Source organism: Apteryx mantelli, chromosome 17, assembly GCF_036417845.1.
Source record: "Apteryx mantelli isolate bAptMan1 chromosome 17, bAptMan1.hap1, whole genome shotgun sequence".
NCBI lineage: Eukaryota > Metazoa > Chordata > Aves > Apterygiformes > Apterygidae > Apteryx > Apteryx mantelli.
The window spans coordinates 18,714,437-18,736,580 of NC_089994.1; the positions used below are offsets into that span (position 1 = coordinate 18,714,437).

At 54.3% G+C, this 22,144-nt stretch overlaps 3 protein-coding genes across 4 annotated transcripts in view; all 3 read left to right on the forward strand.

Annotated features, from left to right (window-relative positions):
- Positions 1 to 2,907, forward strand: part of KIAA1671 (KIAA1671 ortholog) — a 68,317-nt gene extending 65,410 nt beyond the window's left edge. Inside the window, exon 11 of the mRNA XM_067307391.1 lies at positions 304 to 2,907. The gene's annotated coding sequence lies outside the window, so the exon portion shown is untranslated. The remainder of the gene's footprint in view (positions 1 to 303) is intronic.
- Positions 2,908 to 8,747: 5,840 nt separating this feature from the next.
- On the forward strand, positions 8,748 to 11,249 carry CRYBB3 (crystallin beta B3). Its single transcript, XM_067306952.1, has 5 exons — positions 8,748 to 8,822; positions 10,320 to 10,438; positions 10,535 to 10,667; positions 10,794 to 10,936; positions 11,084 to 11,249. The coding sequence occupies exons 1-5, from the start codon at positions 8,748 to 8,750 to the stop codon at positions 11,247 to 11,249; spliced, it is 636 nt and encodes a 211-aa protein (XP_067163053.1).
- A 6,221-nt stretch (positions 11,250 to 17,470) lies between these two features.
- Positions 17,471 to 21,920, forward strand: CRYBB2 (crystallin beta B2). Of its 2 annotated transcripts, XM_067306950.1 has the most exons (5): positions 17,471 to 17,539; positions 18,852 to 18,970; positions 20,448 to 20,580; positions 21,176 to 21,318; positions 21,689 to 21,920. In XM_067306950.1, exons 1-5 carry the CDS (start codon positions 17,486 to 17,488, stop codon positions 21,855 to 21,857), a joined length of 618 nt encoding a protein of 205 aa, XP_067163051.1. In that variant the 5' UTR covers positions 17,471 to 17,485; the 3' UTR covers positions 21,858 to 21,920. The 2 variants fall into 2 exon arrangements, with proteins under 2 accessions (XP_067163051.1, XP_013807868.2); XM_013952414.2 differs by lacking the exons at positions 17,471 to 17,539; positions 18,852 to 18,970 and adding an exon at positions 19,841 to 20,085.
- Positions 21,921 to 22,144: the final 224 nt, after the last annotated feature.

Here is a 22,144-nt window from a genome sequence, read left to right on the forward strand (position 1 = left end):
AGTCTTATTTTTACAGTACTCTGTCCATTTGTCCTGCCACTTTGTGATGCTTCCATTAAGCAAGAATGAGTCTGCCACTGAATAACTGCACACATTTTGAAAACTTTGGACTATGCTATTTCAGCAATATTCTGGGCAGCTCTTGGGCATCTAGTATACTAAATAAGTTGAGACCAAGATGACACTGTACCAATAACGTGCATTGACTGGGACTTCCCTGTTACAGACGGTTCTCGGTGTCTGACTATTTCATTAACCATGTCACACTGAGTTATTTCAGTAGCTTCTGTTTTTTCTTTCCAGATAATGATGATAACTAGGAGAAGATATAGAAGTTTAACAGAAGCCTTAACTCATCTGAACCTAAAATTCACATGTCATGTTGCTGCTGTTTGCTTCCTGCCTCAACTGCTATGTGCATGGTGCCTTCCTGTTTTGTGGAGAAAGCTGCTTAATATTCATAGTCAAATACAAAGCTGTATCTTTTCAGATATGGGAGGATAGTCACTTTAGACCTACCTGGAAGAAGAACCAGTGCTTCATAGTTAGCACTTCAGAGGGTTTTGAGAGCTTGTAATGTTTGATCTAGGAGTGCTGTGCATCAGAAAAGTCCCCCTCACTGTTGAGCGAAGACTGCATTTCTACGTGCATGTTCAGCGACTCAACAGCATGACTTCTGGTAGGCATGTCAGGTGTAAGGCTGGTTTTGTATTTGTTTATGAAAATAACAATTTTAATCAATTTTATCTTTTTTGTAAAAAAGAAAAGTAAGCTCCTATTTAGAATGAAGCTTGTGCAAGGTGAGAGTGAAAGAACAAATTATGTTTACTGCCATACTGAAAAAGGAAACTTGATTATTTTTTGTAAAATGTATTTTTGATTGGCTTATATTTACATGTGATCTGCTGATCTAGCAGATTAATATAATTTTTAGATGAACAAAATGTTAATTTTTGTCATTCTTGAAATGGTATTCTGTGTTTTGTCAGCATGTGGAATAATTGCTTCATTGGAATGTCTTACCTAAAAAGATCAAGCAATAATGTCAACCAGTTCTCTTTAAGAAAAAAAAATGTAAATACTGTTTTTTATTACAAAAAAGGAAGGGAAGAGGGAGGAGGTTAAACTCATATCAGGGTTCCAGTTAATTATTGAATGTCACTTTAATAGCAGTTCGCATAGTCCCACTTCATATTTTTATTCATTAACTTGTAAATACTGGTTTTACGTTTTTATTTCTATGCTAATTTTGCGGGATAAGCTAAATGTGTTTTTCAGTTTCTCAAATGAATTGCCTATCTTCTTTTGGTAAATCCATGGTTATGTTAGCAGTGTAGATAATCTCAGGCATAGCACTGGTGTTCTGAATATCACTGATATCACAAATGTATTAATATATCTTTGAATACAGATTCTGATATATCAACCGAGATGTCTGTTTAAGACACAGTTTATTCTTTTCCTGAACAAGTGCTCTTTTCAGAAAACCTTTTAAAAAAGTAACCCAACAAGGGAGTTTATTCTGTCATGTCAGTATTCCTCACGACTCAGCTAAGAAAGTAGCAACATGGGAACATTGAGACAGAGTCAACCGAGTTCTCCTCGTTTTCTCTTCTGGTGCCCTTCGGTAGCAAAGGGTTTGGCCAGGGCCTCCTGCAAAGCCGCTGCCGTGAAGCCGCTTTGACCAGCACGGCAGTGGAGGGAGGAGAGACAAGAGTGGAAACAGGTTGCTGCTTATTACGTTGCACTTCTGTGTCCTACTGCACAGGGCTCTCTAAATACTCAAACTAAAGCACCAGCACTTGAACTCCTTTTCCCTTTTTACGATTGGCATTTCAGAAAGCTTGATTTTTGTGGGGCCACCGCAAGGGTGCATCTGCTAACCGAAGTGGCATGCCCGGTCTGCTGTCTAGCGAGCTCGTAGCTGCCAAAACCATGTGCCAATTCTTCTCACGGAGAAGTCGCAGATGAGGTGATCTCTTTTATCCCAGTCTGCTCTTAGGAAATCACAGCAGTATGTCAAGAGACAAGTCCCATATGCACCTCGCTCCCAGATTTAGTTCCAAGGCAGTTCTCTGTACTTAATGGAGATAAAATGAGAATGTTTCTCTAGTTTAAAAGTCTTTACTCATTGCTTGCCCCAGTTCACATCAGAGCTGTTTTAGGGCCTCTTGTGCTACCAGTCGAGAAATTATCACCAAGATTTCTGCCAAGTATTTCCTTTTATGTGGCTTGTTACCTGGGGAATTGGAGATGGACTTCCATTTGATTGCAGTTGGCCAGACTATTAAAGAGCTACTCTTAACTAATTTTAAAATGAGTATATATTTTCTTCCCTCTTCTTTAGATGATGGTGGAAAAGGCAGCTCTTTTAGAAAAGCTTTGCATATTTGTCTTTTTGGATTTTTTTTTTAAGACAGCATTCAAAGTGTGTCATCGGTTGTATATCATGTATTCTGTATACACTTCACTTAGTTTTAAGCAGCAATGTTTGTAGGTGTGATAGAGGAATAATGATTGTTTTTCTTATCATTACTCAAGTCAAGTGGGGCTTACTTTAAAAAGTATCTAGAAATCAGGTAAATTCCCCCTGCTTACAAGAATATTTACACAGGTTTAATTTTAGAATTCAGCAGGTTGACAGTGTCTCATTACCAATAGTTGGAGGATTTAATGCTTCTTGGTCTAATAAATGAAGGCCAGAAATTATTTAAATAAACTGCAATATTTCCTCTGTGCGTGAGGAAACTGAGGGGAAGAATATTAGGTTTCCACAAAGCCCTTTGAATGTATATGCATTTCCACATCTGCTTGGACAATGCACTGAAACTTAGCTGTATTTAGTAGTTTAACCTACTACTGAGAAATGTTAATGCTTAAATGTCTGATTAAAAAGCATCTTCAGAATGTTGTTGAATGGGAAAGTGTTTTTTCTGCTCTATCACTTCTTGTATATGAATTAAATATCTATTTCCTTCTCTTCAGGTTCTCACTATGTAATAAGAGATCTATATATATGTTATTACTTCATAAATGATAGAATCTACTGTAATACAAATTTTATTTTAATTCCAAATAATGCTTGTTAAGTTTTTTCTTTTGTTGCCACATGTTATGTTTGATGTTAATATAAGATGGGAATGAGCTCTTAGTTTCAGCACTTTCTTCAGACAGGCTTTTTCATTAATTATTGGAATCTGTCATAAGAGCAGGTTTCAACTCTTATCCTAACAGTGTTTAATAACAAATGTGATGGAGACCCTGGCATTCCCTGTGGAATACAGTGTAGTAGAAGTATTTAGTCTGTTACTTTAAGACTATTCTGCTTTTTTTTTTCCCCTGCTATTTCTTCAAAAGCTGTATCAGGAGAGCATCTTTTTTAAAAGTGAAAGTACATGGTTTGTGGAATTTAGAAATGTTTCTTTTCTGATTGCATTTTTCTCTTACTATTAACAGAAATCCTCCCTCAGTTTTCATTTGTCATTTGTGGAAGCATACAGCCTTTCTACTTCTTTTTGCTGCAGCCTCCAGCTATGGATTTCTTTCTTTTCATTTTCTGTTTGCAGATTCACCTTGTTAAAGTTTGTATAGCTTTAATTTTAGTAGTTATTTGTTCAAAAGTTTGCTGCTTTGGTATTGCTTCTGTTTGCTGTATAGAAAGATGCAACATTTCTACTCTTCAGCCTTTGAACTCCAAAAGTTTTGTAGAATGTGGTCTGATGGGACTCAAACCTCCCACTTTTATGCTTGCACAGAGGTTTTCCTTCACTCTGGTATTTTGTTTGCAGACAGTTATTGGCAAACTATTGGGTGCATTTTACGTCAGATTTATAAATGCAAACTGTTATTCAGTCGTTTTATCTGGAGCAGCAGCATCAGTTAGGTGATAACCTTAAGTACGTGTGCAAACATACTGAAATATGCCTCCTGTCTTAGGGAATTAAACTGAGGATGTGGTTTGATGTTGGTGTTACTTGGAGAGCTGATACACCAAAATGTATTGGTGGGGATCAGAGCAGTTCCAAGACAAATATCATATTAATATTTATACAGTCCTTTAAGTCTATGCCCAGTGAAATGAACTTCTGTCTCTACCCTTTTCACTTACTATGGAGGAAAAAACCCTATTGCTGATACTACAGTAACGTTGCCCTTAGTATGACTACTTGCAGACAGCCAGAATGTCTTTGGCACACATCTTATTTGACTGTCTGGAGCCAAAGGAATTGCATATCCAGAAATCCTGTGGTCCCAGTCCAAATACATCCCAGTTTTGTGGTACCAGAGATGTGGTTAGAGTGGATCCACAGGAGGAGAGCAGAATTACTGGCGTGAACCAGGCCTGATTTGTTTTGTTAAAAATAGCGAAGTCAGTTGAATGTAACATTTTAGGAAACAGCAATGGGTTTCATGCACGTGATGTGGTGGAAGGGGTTTACTGGTCGCTAAATGCAGAGAGCTAACTTTGAATGGTAAAACTGCACTCCCTACCGGGACAGCTTGTTTGCTTGCAGATGGGGTGTTTCAGCAGGCTGGCGCTCCGCTCAGCTCTCCTGCAGTAGCTGCATCCATGCCGAGTCCTTCCGTCTGCTCCGGCCCCGTCCTGGGGTAGGGATGTGCTTCTGTAGCCATGCTTTCAGCATTACTTACTGCTATTGCAAAACCAGCCCCAACGAAAACAAACTATTCCAGTAAAAGCATTGCGTTGCCATTATAGCTGTGCTCACCTGGAGACGCCGTTGTGGGTCAGAGATCGCTGCCGTCCCGTTCCTGAAGGACGGCTGTGCACATCCACGGCGTAGGCGCAGCAAAGCAGCCGGTCCCAGATCCCAGGGCGCCGGCGGTGCTGCGCTAGATAAGGAGCCCAGGCGCTGCCCTGGTGTGGTGAAGGAAAAGCAAATGTTTGTTTTCGCATTGACTTGACCTCTGAACTCATGAGAAAGTCGTCAGCTGTTCTTCCTAGATCCTCCTGTGAATTAAGGAAAAAGAGACGTGCTTTTAGGGAGGACAGGACTTATGTGGCAGAGACCAGACTCCACGGAGGCTTAGCTGGGACCCGGGGATACCGTCCGCTGAGGCCTCTCGCCCAGGATGGCGGAGCCCGGGCACCCGTGGTTCCCCCCAGGTCTGTCCCGCGCTGACACCAGTGGCGAGGGTGAGTGACGGGCCTCGATGCTGAGGGTGAGGTTCGGGACGGCTCGTCTCGAGCAGCGCCGATCCTGACGCGCTTGGCTGCCTCCCCCTGCCGCCCTCATCCTCCTAGCTCAAAGTATTGTCGCGAAATTATCATCTGAAATAGCTTTTCGTGCTATTGGTGGGATTTGGAAAAGGAGGAAAGACAAGGTCTAATGGCTTATGGGTTTTCCGCTTTCCATGTTAAACATGATGAGAGTATCAAGCCTGTTTTTAAAGGAGCTATTGTATAGACAACAATTTTTTTATATCATTCTACATAGCCTTATAGAATATGTAAATATGGGTCACAATATATTGTGCTATAGAAAATATTTTGTACTACATAGTTTCCTAAGTAATAAAGATATTCTGGTTGTTGTGTATCGTACTGTACAATTATGATTCAGAGTTTAGCTTTACCAGATACTGAAAAATCTATTTTCTAACAATATGCTGTAAGCATTTCTCATAGGGATTTGAGAGGCTGACAGCAAAAGGAAATTGAGTTCTGTAAGGAAGAAAAGTCAATGAGATCTAGTGTCCCTTCTGTCATGTTTTTGCAATTGCCTTATCAATGTACAAGGTCCATGAGTTTGGAAAATGAAGATTCATGGGCACCGTAGCCATTGCAAAACTAAATGTAAGCAGGGATGCTGCCGAGGAATGGACTGGTAAGAAAAATCCTGTATTTTTAATCTGTTGAAAATAGGTACTATCGTGTTTGGTAAAAGACACAAATTAATCCATTCCACTTTCTCCTTTGAGTACTTTTTCTGTATAGAAGTGATTTTATATTTTACAGCCAAGAGGTTTCAAATTCAAAGAAAAGATGAAAATGTGAAAAGGAACTGCAATAAAAACGAACTAATGAAACTGCTGTCTGTGGTGGGTCTTTGTAGGTACAAAATGTCACTGAATAACGACAACGCATGCGTTCTGCATTGAGCCGTGCTGTCGGTTGCGTTTTGGGTTCAGCTTTGCAGTGCCGAGATACTGTATCCCGTCCCACCTCAGCTTTCGTTTAGCAGAGCCGTGTAACACCGCGGGGCCCTGCTGGGTCCGTGGGTGGGCTTGCTGGCTTTGGTATGGAAAAAAACTGCTGACAGAAAAGGCTAAACTCCTTTGTAAGAGTGATTTGTCTCATGCTGCATCAGGAACCGCAGCGTTGGGCAGCGGTGAAAATAGTTGTGTGTTGGGCAGCGTGAGCGTAGCGTCGCAGCAGAAATGGTCTAGGTTGTTTCCGTCCTCCCTGGCTTGGCTCATCGTTTCTGCAGCTCACCATCTGTCTCAGCCACGATCCGTGCTAGGGCGTTTTTGCCTCCTATAGAAAACCAACGAGTTTGGCTGTAAGTTAGTGAGAGCGTAATGATGACGACGCTTTCCGTAAACAGTTGCAGTGTTTGGATGCGATGCAGCAATCGCAGCAGAGAGCTCTTTCCAGTGCGGTTCTGCTTGGGTAACGCTGCAGAGAAGGGAGTTTTCCAGTTATGTGCCAGTTAGTATGGTCAAACTTGTAGTTTGTCTAAGTAAGTAATGAAGTGGCTTTTTGGTGATGTCAGGAAATGTTTCATACGTAGCTCTTAGTTCCAAGACTAGGCCTAGTAAAAGCAAGTAGAAAACCCTATAAGAGGAGCAGTAAAAGCAACGATGTCAGCACCCTGCTTGGATCTTCGTCCTCAAAGAAACCCTAAGACAGGGGCTGCCGCTGTCCCGTCTGCAGGGCGCTCGGTCGCCTCCGCCTCCGCTGTGCAGGGACTGCCGCTCTCTGCTCCAGCCTTCGGTTCCCGGTAATTTGGCACAGGTGACACCGTGTGCTCAAACTTAAGCCTGCAGTTGTGCTTTGCTGAATTGGGTCCTTACACCTGATCTGTGAATTGCTCTAATCCACTCGTGAGGCCTGTTGACTCCAGCACCTTGAGGTTCGTGTGGGGCTGAACTTAGCTTAGTTTTGCTTGTAGAATAATGAATTAGGCCTCCTACAGGCAGAGCAAAATCCTGTCTCAACTTGGCATTCACGAAGGAAGGGCTGCCCTTTCTCTGTCAGATTACGTGTTTTGCCTCTAAAGACAGATCCATCCGCATACAAGGTGGTTAAACCTCTGAAAGATGCAGTCTCCTCGACCCTGGGGGCGTGCGCGCGTTGGGGAGGAAGGTGACCCGAGGCGCAGAGAAGGAAAAGGGGCTTGGCGAGGACGATGCTCCTGGTAGGGTCAAAGCTGAGACGAGACCCCGGCCTCGAGGTGCCAGTCTTGGGTGCTCACTGCAGTGCCAGGCCGCCTCCGCCAGCCCTGCAGAGCTCGCCGTGCGCCGAGGACAGCCCGCGTCTCGGGTCGCGTGCTAGCCCAAACAAGCTGTAAATATTTTGCATGGTTTTTTGCTTTGCACTGTGCTTGGTTTCTAGGCTAAACCCTCCCATTAACTGCTGATGGGAGAGTTTTCCAGAGAATCTGGCAAGAAGTAACGTGAACATGCTGATGTGAATTTTGACACTAATCTTCTGTAAATCGAGTGGCACATTTTTAAGGGACAGCCGGGAGAAATTTGAAAACATTTCCATAGTACACTGCGAACTCACGCTATTGAAATGAGATCTCATGGATGGAATTCAGTGGACGCAGCTGCTGTATCAGCGTCCAAATAATGTGCTGTTCTGTTCAGAAGCGACCCATAAATAGCCCGGTCTCCTAAAGCCGGCTCTCAGAGCGCAGCCGCTCCAGGCGAGGTAGCAGCAGCGTTGCTGGTTGGGCTGGAAGGGGCTTTAGGAAAGCTTTGGCGGGCACGTCTGAGTTGAGGTCTCTTGCTATAGCGAATATTTTGCTAATGTTTGGCAAGAAGTGATACTGCAGGGTTTTGATTAAGATTTTTAAGGACTCTAGTCAAACTTGGTTTCTTTATTCATCTCTTGCTAACCTCTCACCATCCCGTTAAATCAGCATGGCGAGAGGAGAAGGGAGGAGGCATGTTAGCCTGTGGTTTCCTATTCAGATAGGAAAGTGCTTCTGTGAGATGCTCTTTGAGAGCAAAGAGGTGGATCTCGCCGCCGTCCTAACAGATAACGCAGGCGAGAGCGGCCGAAGGGGCCACCAAAGAACGGTGGTTGCAGGAGCGCGGGAGTGTGGTCAGCCTCTTAAACTCGTGGTGAAAGATGTCAGCGACTGGAAGCTGAAACCAGACAAATTCCTCTTGGAACAAAGGGCAGGCTTTTAGAAATGAGTTCATGAAAGCACTGGGACGGCTTCCCAGGGTTCGAGAGGGATCCCTCGTCTCTTGGAAGACAACTTGGTTCAACCAGAGGCTATTTGGCCCAGCACCGTAAAGACTGAGTGAGGATGCAGGACCCATAAGAAGGAGGGAGAGGATAAATAAGGGAACGCTTGCTTCTAGCCTAGAAATCCCTGTGAATTTACAGATCAGAAAACAGCTGCATTCAGGAATGCTAACTTTTGCTACCTGTTTTCGTGCAAGCTTGATCACTTTTTTTTTTTTATTAAACATTTTATAATTTAATGACTCTGTCTCAGGTGAAAACGATGCTGTGCTAACCTTCTGCAATTTGGGGTTTTTCAGGCACAATGACTGAGCAGCAAAGTCCCCCTGAGCAGATGGCGACCGGGGAGGGTGCTGGCGAGCCGGGTGGCAATTACAAGGTATCCTGGCGAGGGCCGGCTACGGAGCGGCTTTGTGCGTTGTCGCGGGTCACCTTGCGCGGGAGCGTGTGTATGTGCATCCGTCACCCCTGTCGGGCTGCTGCAGTCTGTGTCTGCAAAGCAAACAGCCTGTAGCTCTACGGATGCAGCAGTGCGCCAGCGTCACTGCTTTGATAAATGGGTTCCTTGCCCACCAAGCTGAACTTTGTGGTGTCCCTGGGCTGGCGAGAGGTGCTTTGTTTGGATGATTTACTGCTGCCCGAGAGGAGGAGAAGCTTCTCTGGGCATTTGTTGCTTCCACATAATTTTGCCTGGCCATCCGTAACGTGTGCAGCTGCACAGCTTTTTAATCCAGGAGATAAAGCATCCTGTCACAGCAGAGACTGACTGGAGGTTCGAGCAGTGAAATTCCCCAAGGGTTTTTTAGGTTATGATTCTCTCACTTGTGGGTTACCGAGGGCCGGGGCTATAGCTGTGAAAAGCTGCGTTTCCAGCAGTGTTTGCGGTGGGGGGTCGCTCCCCTGCCCAGGGAGCGGCGGCGGGGAGGAAGCTTTGCCGGCCCTCGCTGGACGCGGGACGCCACCTCCGTGCTCTGCGTTTGGTTCGATGCTGCGTTTGCGTTTCTGCTCTGCCCTCTGCGAAGGAACGGAGCGGCGGCGCAGCAGGCAGAGTGCTACGCGCGGCAGCTCGGGGGTCTTGAGCGGGTCTTAAAGCAGTTATTGACTTGTATTTAAAGGCAGTGCTGTTTGCCGTGTGCCAGCTATCGGTATGAAATACAGGGTGCCTGGGGGAGTGGTAAATCAGCGACGAATTTTGCAATGGCCACAGCCCTTCCCGCCGCTGGGCAATAGGGGGGCAAAGCGGCCGGCTCTGGGTTTGGCTGGGGAAGGCTGGAGGTGAGGGCGAATCCTGCAGCCTGGACTCGGCCTCGTGAAAGGCACCGGATGGCAGGGGGATACTGGGAGCTGGGTCTGTTCACTGGTTTGGGCTGCAGAGAAGCCCCTGAGGATCGCGGGTGTCGTCTCCTTCCTCGGCTACCCAGGGACGGGGTGGCGGAGCCTGGAGGAGAGTCCGGCCATCGCCCCGGGGTGGCTCCGGGCGAGGTTTTGCGGTTTCTGCCCCGGAAGGCTCCAGATCAAAACGCCGGGGAGCGAGTTTGTTCCAGGGGCCGGGCCGGGCCAGGCAGCTCGTGGGTCTGGAGGGAGCGATGGGAAGAAGCGACCGGCTGCGAGCGGCGCCCGGGGCAGGGAACCGCTGACACGGGTCCCCAGGGGCCTCTTGGCACCAACCCTGTGCAGGTTGGACGCTGCCTTGGGACTGGTGAACCTGCTCGCAGCCCATCGCCGATGAGCTATCGGCCTGTTCCGCAGGGCAAATGTTTTTGGTCAACGCTTGGGTGCTAAGGTAGATGCGGGAGGCGGCCCACGAGAGCCGCGTGACGGGGGCCGGCAAGGGCTCCGTGTCCGTGGCCCTGCGACGCCGCCTCTCCCCGCTCAGATCACCATCTACGAGATGGAGAACTTCCAGGGCAAGAAGTGCGAGCTGACGGAGGAGCTCCCCAGCATCGCCGAGAAGGCGCTGGAGAAGGTCGGGTCCATCCGCGTGGAGTCCGGCCCGTAAGTGGAGGGGGGGGGGTGACGCCGGGCGCGGGGTGACCGCGGTGCTGCTCCGCGCCCCAGCTGCCCGCCCGCACCCCTCGCTTGTCCCCGCAGGTGGCTGGGCTTTGGGCGTCAGGCCTTCGCCGGGGAGCAGTTCGTGCTGGAAAAGGGCGACTACCCGCGCTGGGACGCCTGGTCCAGCAGCCGCGGCAGCGACAGCCTCATGTCCATCCGCCCCCTCCAGATCGTGAGTAGCCCCCCAAGGGGGGGGGGGGCGGCCCCATCCCCATGCTCATCCCTCCCCACCGTGGGACGTGGGGATGCTGCGGGGCACCGGCGCCCTGACCCACGACGTCCCCCCCCCCCCCCCCAGGACAGCCCCGAGCACAGGATCCACCTCTTTGAGAACGCGGGCTACGCCGGGCGCAAGATGGAGATCGTGGACGACGACGTGCCCAGCCTCTGGGCCCACGGCTTCCAGGACCGCGTGGCCAGCGCCAAGGCCCTCAACGGAACGTAAGGGCGGCCGCGGGGGGGACACCGCCACCTCCACCACTGCCACCTCCACCACCACCACGGTCCTGGTCCTGGTCCAGGTCCCGGCGGTGCCGCGGGGGCTTGACGCGGGCCACGGCGCCCACAGCTCTCTCTGTCCCGGCGCAGGTGGGTGGGCTACGAGTACCCCGGGTACCGGGGCCGCCAGTACGTCTTCGAGAAGGGCGAGTACCGGCACTGGAACGAGTGGGACGCCAACCAGCCCCTCATCCAGTCGGTGCGCCGCATCCGCGACCAGCAGTGGCACCAGCGCGGCGCCTTCGAGAACAGCTGAGGGGCCCCCGGCGCCCCCACCGCCGCCGCCGAGCCCTCCGCCACCGGGAGGAAGCCGAAGGGACCTCGCAGGCCGACACCGTGACCCTGATGATTTCTTTTTTTTCTGTGCAAAACCTCAATAAAGCTCTGAGCTAGAGGCTGCCTGGGGCCTTCGTGGTGCTGGGGCCGGGCAGGGGGGTGCAGGAGGTGCCCTGCTGCCGGGAGAGCGCGAAGCCTCCCAGGGTCCCTGTGACATGCAAGCGGGGGTAAGATGTGGCTTTAACCCCCCGGCCTGGGCAGCTGGAGCAGGAAGGTGCCTTGGCAGCGAGGGGGGCTGTGCTGGAGCCCCCCCTCTCCGTGCACAATGTCAACCACTTGCAGCATTACCGGGAGGCTGCATCCTTTAAACCCCCCCCAGTGCACCCACCTGCACGCGGAGCAGCTGGGAGTTTTGCCCCACGGCAGGCGCAGCCGCGGCCCCGGTGCTGTCACGGGGCTGGAGGGATTGGTGCTGCGATTCTGCCCCTTCTCCAGCCACCGGCCTGGAGCTGCGCCGTGCTCGTGCCGCGGGGGCCAGGGCAAAGCCCTGCAAGGGACCGGGGCTTGCATACTGCAAGGGCGAGGTGGTGGAGTTGCTCTTTATGTGAGAGAGCAACTGGAATGTATTGAGCTGTGCCTAGGGGTGGATGAAGAGCGAGTCGAGAGCTTATGGGTAAGGATCAAAGGGCAGGCTAATAGAGGTGACACTGTTGTGGGTGTTTACTACAGGCCACCTGATCAGGATGAGGAAGTTGATGAGGCCTTCTACAGACAGCTGGAAGTAGCCTCACGATCCCAGGCCCTGGTTCTCATGGGGGACTTCAACCACCCCGATATCTGCTGGAAAGACAACACAGCTAGGTACAAACAGTCCTGGAGATTCCTGCAGAGCATTGGTGACAACTTCTTGACACAGGTGGTGGAGGAGCCAACAAGGAGAGGTGTGCTGCTGGACCTCGTACTAACAAACAAAGAAGGACTGGTGGAAGATGTGAAGGTTGGGGGCTGCCTTGGCTGCAGTGACCATGAGATGGTGGAGTTCAGGATCCTGCGAGGAGGCAGCAGGGCACCAAGTAGGATCGCAACCCTGGACTTCAGGAGAGCAAACTTTGTGCTCTTCAGGGACCTACTTGGAGGAATCCCATGGGTGAGGGCCCTGGAAGGAAGGAGTGTTCAAGAGAGTTGGTTAATATTCAAACATCACTTCCTCCAGGCTCAAGAGCGGTGCATCCCTATGAGTAGGAAGTCAAGCAAAGGAGGTAGGAGACCTGCATGGATGAGCAAGGAGCTCCTGGCAAAACTCAACCAGAAGAAGGAAGTCTACAGAAAGTGGAAAGGGGGACAGGCCACTTGGGATGAATATAGGAATGTTGTCAGAATATGCAGGGATGCGACGAGGAAGGCTAAGGCCCGTTTGGAATTAAATCTGGCTAGAGATGTCAAGGACAACAAGAAGGGCTTCTTCAAATACATCAGCAGCAAGAGGAAGACTAGGGAAAATGTGGGCCCTTTGCTGAATGGGGTGGGTGCCCTGGTGACGAAGGATGCGGAGAAGGCAGAATTACTGAATGCCTTCTTTGCTTCAGTCTTTACTGGTCAGGCCAGCCCTCAGGAACCCCAGACCCTGGAGGCAAGAGAGAAAGTCTGGAGAGAGGAAGACTTTCCCTTGGTGGAGGAGGAGTGGGTTAGAGATCATTTAAGCAAACTTGACACCCACAAATCCATGGGCCCTGATGGGATGCACCCACGAGTGCTGAGGGAGCTGGCGGACATTATTGCTAAGCCACTCTCCATCATCTTTGAAAGGTCATGGAGAACAGGAGAGGTGCCCGAGGACTGGAAGAAAGCCAATGTCACCCCAGTCTTTAAAAAGGGCAAGAAGGAGGACCCAGGGAACTACAGGCCAGTCAGCCTCACCTCCATCCCTGGAAAGGTGATGGAGCAGCTCATCCTGGAAGCCATCTCCACGCATGTGGAGGAAAAGAAGGTGATCAGGAGTAGTCAGCATGGCTTCACCAAGGGGAAATCATGCCTAACCAATCTGATAGCCTTCTATGATGGAATGACTGGCTGGGTAGATGAGGGGAGAGCAGTGGATGTTGTCTACCTAGACTTCAGCAAGGCTTTTGACACTGTCTCCCATAGCATCCTCATAGACAAGCTCAGGAAGTGTGGGTTAGATGAGTGGACAGTGAGGTGGATTGAGAACTGGCTGAATGGCAGAGCTCAGAGAGTTGTGCTCAGTGGCACAGAGTCTAGTTGGAGGCCTGTAGCTAGCGGTGTCCCCCAGGGGTCAGTCCTGGGTCCAGTCTTGTTCAACTTCTTCATCAATGACCTGGATGAAGGCACAGAGTGCACCCTCAGCAAGTTTGCTGACGATACAAAACTGGGAGGAGTGGCCGATACGCCAGAGGGCTGTGCTGCCATTCAAAGAGACTTGGACAGGCTGGAGAGGTGGGCAGAGAGGAACCTCATGAAATTCAACAAAGGGAAGTGCAGGGTCCTGCACCTGGGGAGGAATAACCCCATGCAGCAGTACAGGTTGGGGGTTGACCTGCTGGAAAGCAGCTCTGCTGAGAAGGACCTGGGAGTGCTGGTGGACACCAAGTTAAGTATGAGGCAGCAATGTGCCCTTGTGGCCAAGAAGGCCAATGGTATCCTGGGCTGCATCAGAAAGAGTGTTGCCAGCAGGTCGAGGGAGGTGATTCTCCCCCTCTACTCAGCCCTGGTGAGGCCACATCTAGAGTACTGCGTCCAGTTCTGGGCTCCCCAGTACAAGAGGGATGTGGCACTACTGGAGCAAGTCCAGCGAAGGGCCACAAAGATGATTAGGGGACTGGAGCATCTCTCTTATGAGGAAAGGCTGCGAGAGCTGGGCCTGTTTAGCTTGGAGAAGAGAAGGCTGAGAGGAGATCTTATCAATGTGTACAAGTATCTGAAGGGAGGGTGTCGAGAGGATGGGGCCAGACTCTTTTCAGTGGTGCCGAGCGACAGGACGCGAGGCAATGGGCACAAACTGAAACACAGACACTTCCATCTTAACATGAGGAAAAACTTTTTCACTGTGAGGGTGACAGAGCACTGGAACAGGTTGCCCCGAGAGGTGGTGGAGTCTCCTTCTCTGGAGATATTCAAAATGCGCCTGGATGCAATCCTGTGCAATATGCTCTAGGTGACCCTGCTTGAGCAGGGGGGTTGGACTAGATGATCTCCAGAGGTCCCTTCCAACCTCAGTGATTCTGTGATTCTGTGATTCTGTGACCGGGGCTTGCATACTGCAAGGGGCTGGGGTGGCTTTCCTGGGGCTGGGAGGGTCCGTGCTGAGGGGGTGCAGGGGGCCGTGCCCCCCCCCCCCGAGCGCGGGGTGCAGCAGCGAGCTGGGCACTGCTGGGGCTCAGCTTTGGAAATGGGGCTGGAGCCGCGGCCCTGCACGAGACGGCGCCGGCAGGTAGCAGAGGGGGCAGGAACATCTCCCCACTGTGGTGGCCATCCCTGAGCCATTTGGCTCCATCCTGGGGACAGCACGGGGTCCTAGGCCCCTCACCCCATGGGGGCCATGGCCCGGACAAGGAGGGGGGCGCTACGTGGCTTGAAACACGTTCCCTAGAGCGTTCAACGGCTTCCTGCCTGCCGCTGCTTTTGCTCGCTCCCCGGGGACGCGGTGGGGTGGCCGTTGCGGTTGCAGTTGCGGTCGTTAGAGCAGCCCTGGGGTGGCTCTCGCAGGCACTTGCCCCCAGGGCTCAGCCCAGCGCCGGCTCAGCCCCCCAAGGCGCACAGGGTCTGGCTCTGGCGCGGGGCTCACGCGTTAGCCCTGCGGAGGGGGTGGCTGCTGCTGAGCACGCGCCCGGAGGCATCGGTGCACGTGGATCTCGGCGCTGCTGGGATGGGGAGCCATTGCAGGCTCTTGCTTGCAAACTAAAGCCGCAAAGAAAGAGCAAGCTGAGTCTGTAAGACGCTTTCCCCTGGAGCCGGGGGTCGCCTGCAGCAAGGGGCCGCGGCCCCCAGGGAAACGCGCTTTGCAGTGGCAGAAATAAACCTGCAGAAAGGAGCTGGCAGCAAACTGCAAGCGAAGGGGCCGAGGTGCTGTGGCTTTGATGTCTCCCTGGCGTGAGGGTGCTGTCGCCGGTCGGGGGGCGTCCCCCGCTCGTGGCTGCTCTTGCTCCTCGCTGGTGCCCTGTTCGTGCGATGCGGGGCTGAGGGTTTCGGTGCGGTGGCGCCGGGGCAGGGAGGGGGGCCGGTCCCGTCGAGCCCCCGCGGCCTCCGTTGGTCAGCTCGGGGTGCCACGTCTCCGATAGCAGCCGGCGCTGGCACCGCGGCGCCTGCCAGGCCCTCGGGGCCGGGAGCCGGATGCGCCGCTGTTGATCTTGGCTTTCGTCATGGCGCTGGCGGGGTCGTTGCAGGGCGCCGCGAGGAGGGTGCTGCGAGGCGGCTGCGGCACGGTCGGTGCAGCCGGGTCAGAATCTGCCCTCGCCCTTCGCAGCCTCCCGGGCTGGCTGACGCAAAGCGGAGCGGGGCAGGACTGTGCGTATTTGCTCCTTTTTCTCCTCGCGCCCAGGACCCTTACAAGGACCCTGGGGTCCTCTCCGCCTCGTGCGCCGGGCAGAGGCACCACCGAGCTTCGGCCAAGCATGCTGCATGCGGCTTCTCTTCTTGCTGGAAGAAAAGACTGGTGCAAACAGACACTTACCAGGTATTTGAAAGCTCCAGTTTTGCTGTGTGCAAAAACAGCCAACTTCAGCAATTTTTTGTGCATCTAGCTGTGGGGCAGTTCGTCAGTTTGTCAGAGGGATAAAGTCTTTGGCTCCAAAAATCCTGAAGCAGGGCTGGCTGGTGCTTTGTTTGAAAGAGCTGGTCCGGGTCTTGGCATGCATTCGGCTGATGCATGCAAACTCCAAATCTCCTTGCCAACAAACCCAACAAAGCGGGCAACGCGAATGTGAAAGCTAATGAAATAATTCCAGGACTTGGTGTTGAGGGAGACAATGGCTGCTGCCGATCAGCTGACCTTGGTTTTCATTGAGTTTTAATCCAGCATTCTCGCTTTGAATCATGTGTTAACTATTTTGTAAATAGTTTTGGCACCGTTCTGCTGCAGCTCAGTATAAATTCCACCTCTCAGCCCCAGCACTTCACTGGCTCAAGCGGGTACTGGTATTACTGGTAAGAATTTTCTATTTATTGTCCTCTTTTTTTTTTGTTTGTGTTTCCACTCCAACCCGGAGCTGATTAGCTCCCATCCATAGCACAGCAAAGAGAAGCAGCGGTGGTATATAGGTGCGTATATACAGCAAGGTGAACCAGAGGGACCGTCATGTCCTGCAGCTGAAACCTCAGGGCCGAGCCCAAAGTGGCTGCTGGCCCGGCTGCGGCTTGGGCTTGTTTCCCCTGGAATGACCCATTCTCGCCTGCTCGGGCTCGGCGAGGCCGGCGGGGCTTGGGGGCGGACGCGCTCGCCGGGGCGGGCTGGGCGCAGCGGCGCGGGGCTGCCGGCGCCCCGGCTCACTGCAGCCCGCCGGGGCCGTGCGCACGCCGGCAGCCAGGCACCGCTCCTCTCCCCAGCACGCCGTACCGGCTGCCTGCCTGGGACCAGACACCTCGGGGGGGTAACTTCCCAGGTAGGATCAGTGGGAAAAGCCTCAAACTTAGCAGCCGTGAGCATCTAGGGCTCCCCTGTGCCGGAGCCCCTTTGCTGGTCCCATCGCTGGGCGATCCCACGCTGGAATCGCCAGGAGCCCTGAGCTGGGATTTGGCCCAGGCTGCTCTCTGCGAGGCACCTGCGCCTCCTCTAGCCCCGGCTGCCCATAGCACAAGGACCCTGCCTCCAGAGCCCCGGCCGCCCGGCACACGGTGCCGTCCCGCAGACGAGCCGCGGCTCCATGCAATCACCGCTCTTCCCTGAGCAGGGGTCAAGCTCGGCTGGTGGCCCCGGCCCCCAGGAAGGGCCATGCGGGAGCGCTGCCGGTGCCCCGTGCCGGTGGGACCGCATTGCTCCGGTGGGACCACGCTGTGCCGGCAGGACCACACTGCTCCATCAGATGGTTTTGCACAGCTCAGCAACGAGGGAGCGGCGAGAGCTGCCGGGCGCCGGGCGAGGGCAGCGGCCGTGGGAACGTGCCACGTGCTGCGGGAGGGCAAGCGGGGCCGGGCTGCCATCCCTGAAGGCAGCCGTTAACCTGCTGCGTTTTCTTCCCAGAGGAACAGACCCTCCGCCTTGCCATGGCATCCGAACACCAAATGCCGGCCTCCAAGCAGCAGCAAGGCGGCTCCAAGGTCAGTGTGCGGTTTCTGCCCCGGGGCTGCGGAGCGGCCGGGGGCACCGCAGTGGCGGCGGCATGGCGGGGACCTCCCGGGATCTGCCATCTGGGGTGGATCTGCCCCGGGACGGGGCTGCCCAGGGTTGGGCTGGGAGCTGCTCCCTCTTCCCCCTTTAGCAAACGGGGTGTTTGGCACTGGCTTGTTTTGGGAAGGGGACAGCAGGAGGAGGGAGCAGGCTAAGCCATCTGCGCGAGGGGCTGAGGGGCCGGCAAGCGCCCGGCCGTGCCGACGGCAGCCCTGGCTGTGCCGGCTGGTGCATGTGCAAGGTTTGCGGAGGGAAGGTGTCCAGAGACGAGGAGTGGGCTCAGGGCAGGAAACGTGGAGGATTTTGCCGGCACTGCCCAGTGCAGAGGCCGGGCCGGCTGCCGATGCCGTGGGTCTCTGCTCACCAGGGCCCGGGCGGCTCGGCAGACCAGGGAGAGGAAGCCCTGCGTGCCAGGCTCTGACGCCTGCCTGGAGAGCAGAGCTTGCCCGTGCGGCTGCTTTGCCCAGCAGGTCCCCTCCAGCCAGGGCTCTGCCCTTCCCACAGCCCGAGCTGTTGGTGTCGCCCCTTGCCGGCGGTGTCCCGGCGACCCTGTGGGAATGGGTCGACTCCTAATCTCCACAGACATGACACATTTGCCTCTCGCGGCTCCACTGACCCACGAAATCAGTGCTGAGCTGACAGAGCGCAACCCTCCGGAGATGCACTAATGCCGTCCGACCATGGCTAAACCCCTGCTTATTTTGCTGACTTGCTGGGAGCCAGAGTCCGGCTACGGCTGTGACCGAGCGCCGTGTCTCAAGCAAACGGCCCGGGTTGCTCAGCCATGTTTTGAACCTGTCCTTTCCTCGGGCAGCTTTTGCGAGTGGCCCCAGCGTGCTGGGAGGGCGCGGGGAGGAAACCCAAAGCGAGAACCGCGAGCTGAGAGCGGTGCCTGGCCGGGGGCGCTGGCGGCTGAAGGGCTGCAACGCCGGCTCTGATGCTTCCCAACCGCTTGACCATCGCCAGAGCAGCAGTGCCCATTTAGGAGGGAGGCGCAAGGTCTGGACCGCAGAGCAAGGGAACCCATGAAGCTCCCAGAGAGGGAGCAGGAACCCGCGCCGGGCTGAGCGGGCGTCTGCAGAGCACTGCCCCGGGCGGCCAAACCCCGGCGGGACGTGGCATGGGGCGCCCTTCTCCTCTAGGTCCTCTGCAGGGGAACGGCTGCGAACCCTCTTTTTTTCCTTGGCTCTCGCTTTGATGAAGCCAATGTGCTGCTGCTCTTCCATCTCTCCTGCGTTTCAGATTGCCATCTTCGAGCAGGAGAATTTCCAAGGCCGCTGCCATGAGCTTAACGGCGCCTGCCCCAACCTGAAGGACGCCGGAGTGGAGAAAGTGGGCTCCATCCTCGTGCACTCGGGACCGTACGTACTGGCATGGGGGAAGCGAGGAGGGAAGGGACCCTGCGCGCGGGGCGTCACGTGGGAGGGCTGAGCCGAGGCCGAGCTGCTGAAGGGACCCTGCCCCGCTCCCTGGCACCAGCACCCCGGATTTCACAGCTGGGTTCCTGGGTGAGCACAGCCCCCCGCAGCAACCCCCGGCCCTTTCAGGCAGCACAAGGCTTCGCTGGCCCCCCCCCAGCTGTGGCACCAGTCTTTGCTCTAGGGGTGGAGGCTGTTTTCCAGATGGTCTCAGGACTAGGGAAGCGTTTGCCTTGCAGGTGTTAAGGTCCAGCTGTTCGGAGGCTGGAGGCGGCTGGCTCTCCGCTCTGCCGCGCCGGCTGCAGTCCCACTGCAGCGGTGTGAAGATTGCTCCGTGCTGGGGCCGGCCACCCCTCTGCCCCAGCCAGCCCCCCTTGCAGGGCTCGTTTCTCGCTTCGCTCTGTGCCGAGTGCCCCGCTTGTCCCATGTGTGACGTGTGGTGCCACCAGACGTGCAAGTGGGAGCACGAATTAACTAGGTCTCCTGGGGTCAGCCTGCACCCCCCCCCAGCTTTGGGGAGCCTTAGCTAATAAAAAACCCAGAACCGGTGTTCAGCCCTCCTGGGTGCTTTCTGCCATCACGGTAAGGCCGGTCGTAGCTGGGAAGTTCAGCTTGTCGTGTCCAGGATTTCCTGTGCTGCAGAGCGAATCCTGCGGTGCTCCCACCTCCCCCTCCTTGGTGGGAAGAGGAATAGGAAGGCTCTAGCACTAACTGCACTGTTAATCGTCTCCCCCCCACCCACAGTTTGACTTCCTTCCTTTTCGGAGTAGGGATAGGCACAGGCAGTTCCTGCTGCTCCGCCGTGCACAGCTCTGCAGGCATCGCCACTTTTCCCTGCTTATCTTTTGACCCCTCTGTGTGTGCTCCCAGCAAGGGAACTTGCTCCCCAGAAACAGAGGGGACCTCTGTGCAATGAGGAATTCCTTAAAAACAACTCCCAAAGCCCCGGAGCTGATTCCCTCCCCCTGTGACAAGCAGCACTCTCCATCCCAAGGGAAGCAGAGGAGCAGCTGCAGGGCAGCTCTGGCAGGAGTGCAGCGCCCGTCCAGGCCGCGTGGGTGAGGACAGTTGTGCTTCTGCGCTATCTTTGCTGATAGAGGCCTGGGCCTGGCTGCATCGGCACGGCTCTCAAACGGGCCCCTGGGCACTGCCAAAGAGGCACTGCCGTGCAGGCAGAGCTGCCAGCTCTCACACTGGCACCCCTCCGGGCTGCTTGCCAGGGCCACCAGAATGCTTGTTTCCACTTTAAACTAGAGAGCAGGGGGCCTGTGCGCTGCCAAAAAGGCATGCTCGTGGGGCTAACGCTGAAGGCCAGCGGAGAACGTGTTTCTTGGGCTCCCCGCCGGGAAGCACAGCGGTTGGGGGTGCTGGTTTCTGCTCCTCTGCCCACATCTGAAGTTCAGCCTCTGCTCTGTTCCAGCTGGGTGGGCTACGAGCAGGCGAGCTGCAAAGGAGAGCAGTTTGTGTTTGAGAAAGGGGAGTACCCCCGCTGGGACTCCTGGACCAACAGCCGGAGAAGCGACAGCATCACTTCCCTGAGACCCATCAAAGTGGTGAGAGCACCCAGACAGCCACTACCCACCCGTCAGGCCAAGGTCTGCAATGAGAAGTCTTCCCCAGCCTTCCCCAGCCTTCCCTAGCCTCACAGGCGGAGGAGCACTGACTCCTTTGCACCATTTGTTTGAGTTCTCCATGGTCCCCCAGCCAGTGTCCTCCAGGGCACAGATGCAGGCACAGGTCTCTGTCAGAGCATCACACATAGCCATGAGCCTTGGCTCACCGGGGGAGTGCATGGGGCAACGTCTAGGCTGGGGAGCAGTCTCTGGGTGTAGCTTTCAGAGGGAGGTGCAGGGACAGCAGGCAGTGACAGGACAACCTGACAGCAGAGGATGTTTGTTGGTAAGTCTAACAGTGCCCACAGTACCTGCGCACACAGCCAGGTCTTGGAGCTGGAAGGAAGCAGAGTGCCTCTGGCACCAGCAAGAGCCACTGCATGCAGTCCCAGCCTGCCAGGGCCTGCTCTGGGTCCAGCCCCTCGCCTCAGTTTCCCCATAACCCTAGGCTCGCTGTAAAGTGCTTTGCCTCCCCTCTGCCCAGCCCTGGGTCGTTGCAATCACTGACCCCCTGTTTCTGGTCTCACCTCTGCAGGACAGCCAGGAGCACAAAATTGTTCTGTACGAAAACCCTGGTTTCACCGGCAAGAAAATTGAAATAATAGATGATGATGTGCCCAGCTTCCATGCTCATGGCTACCAGGAGAAAGTATCATCCGTGCGGGTGCAAAGTGGAACGTAAGACTTGTGGGTTGGGTCTGCCCCGTGTACTGGGACCTGGGCAATGTGTCTGCTGCTCCCTGCCCCTGTGATGAGAAACCCTGGGGCAAAAGCACTGCTCTGCCGGAGGCTGAACAGTCTCAGCTACCCGGTATGCCTGCAGCAGCATCGCTGCTTGGTGGCCAGGCTGGTCTGGGTGGAGCAGGAAAGCGGGTAGCTCACCCCAGGGAGCCCCGGGACTGCGGTGCCCATGTGGGTGGCCCTGAGGCCCTGCCACACTTTGCCGGCCCTTTGAGCCTGGGACCTGGCTTGGATTGGTCCTGTGGCAGGGGTTTCTCCGCTGCGCGGTGCCTTTCGGTGTCCAACTCTGCTGCGCTTCCCTTGGCAGGTGGGTGGGCTACCAGTACCCAGGCTACAGAGGTTACCAGTACCTGTTTGAGAAGGGGGATTACAAAGACAGCTCAGAGTTCGGTGCCCAGCACCCCCAGATCCAGTCGGTCAGGCGCATCCGGGACATGCAGTGGCATCAGCGCGGTGCCTACCACCCCACCAACTAGAGCCCGGCCGGCCCCCGCGCCCCGCGGAGCGAGGAAGCCGGAACAAGCTTTCACGTGACCCGCCGCTGTCTTCCAATGGCCCCGCGCTCCCACCGTGTGATTAACGATGCCGCTGAAGCAACTGAATAAAGCTTTGAGTTTCAAACTTTCTGGTCTGGCCCCGTTCTTCCCTGTGGGGAGCGGGAGGAGGGCAGATGCCCCAGGGTCTGTGCTAGCAGGGCAGAGGAGCCAGGAGCCTTTCCTGATCCCCTGCACTCCTTGGGGCACAGCAGTAGCACAAGCGCTGG

Bases quoted from the DNA above. Each gene is read 5' to 3' on its own strand.
- CRYBB3 (XM_067306952.1), top strand. From the start codon at position 8,748: ATGACTGAGCAGCAAAGTCCCCCTGAGCAGATGGCGACCGGGGAGGGT. The intron at 10,439-10,534 runs GTAAGTGGAGGG...TTGTCCCCGCAG, and splicing joins ATCCGCGTGGAGTCCGGCCC to GTGGCTGGGCTTTGGGCGTC. The intron at 10,937-11,083 runs GTAAGGGCGGCC...GTCCCGGCGCAG, and splicing joins GCCAAGGCCCTCAACGGAAC to GTGGGTGGGCTACGAGTACC.
- CRYBB2 (XM_067306950.1), top strand. From the start codon at position 17,486: ATGGCATCCGAACACCAAATGCCGGCCTCCAAGCAGCAGCAAGGCGGC. The intron at 18,971-20,447 runs GTACGTACTGGC...GCTCTGTTCCAG, and splicing joins ATCCTCGTGCACTCGGGACC to CTGGGTGGGCTACGAGCAGG. The intron at 21,319-21,688 runs GTAAGACTTGTG...TTCCCTTGGCAG, and splicing joins GTGCGGGTGCAAAGTGGAAC to GTGGGTGGGCTACCAGTACC.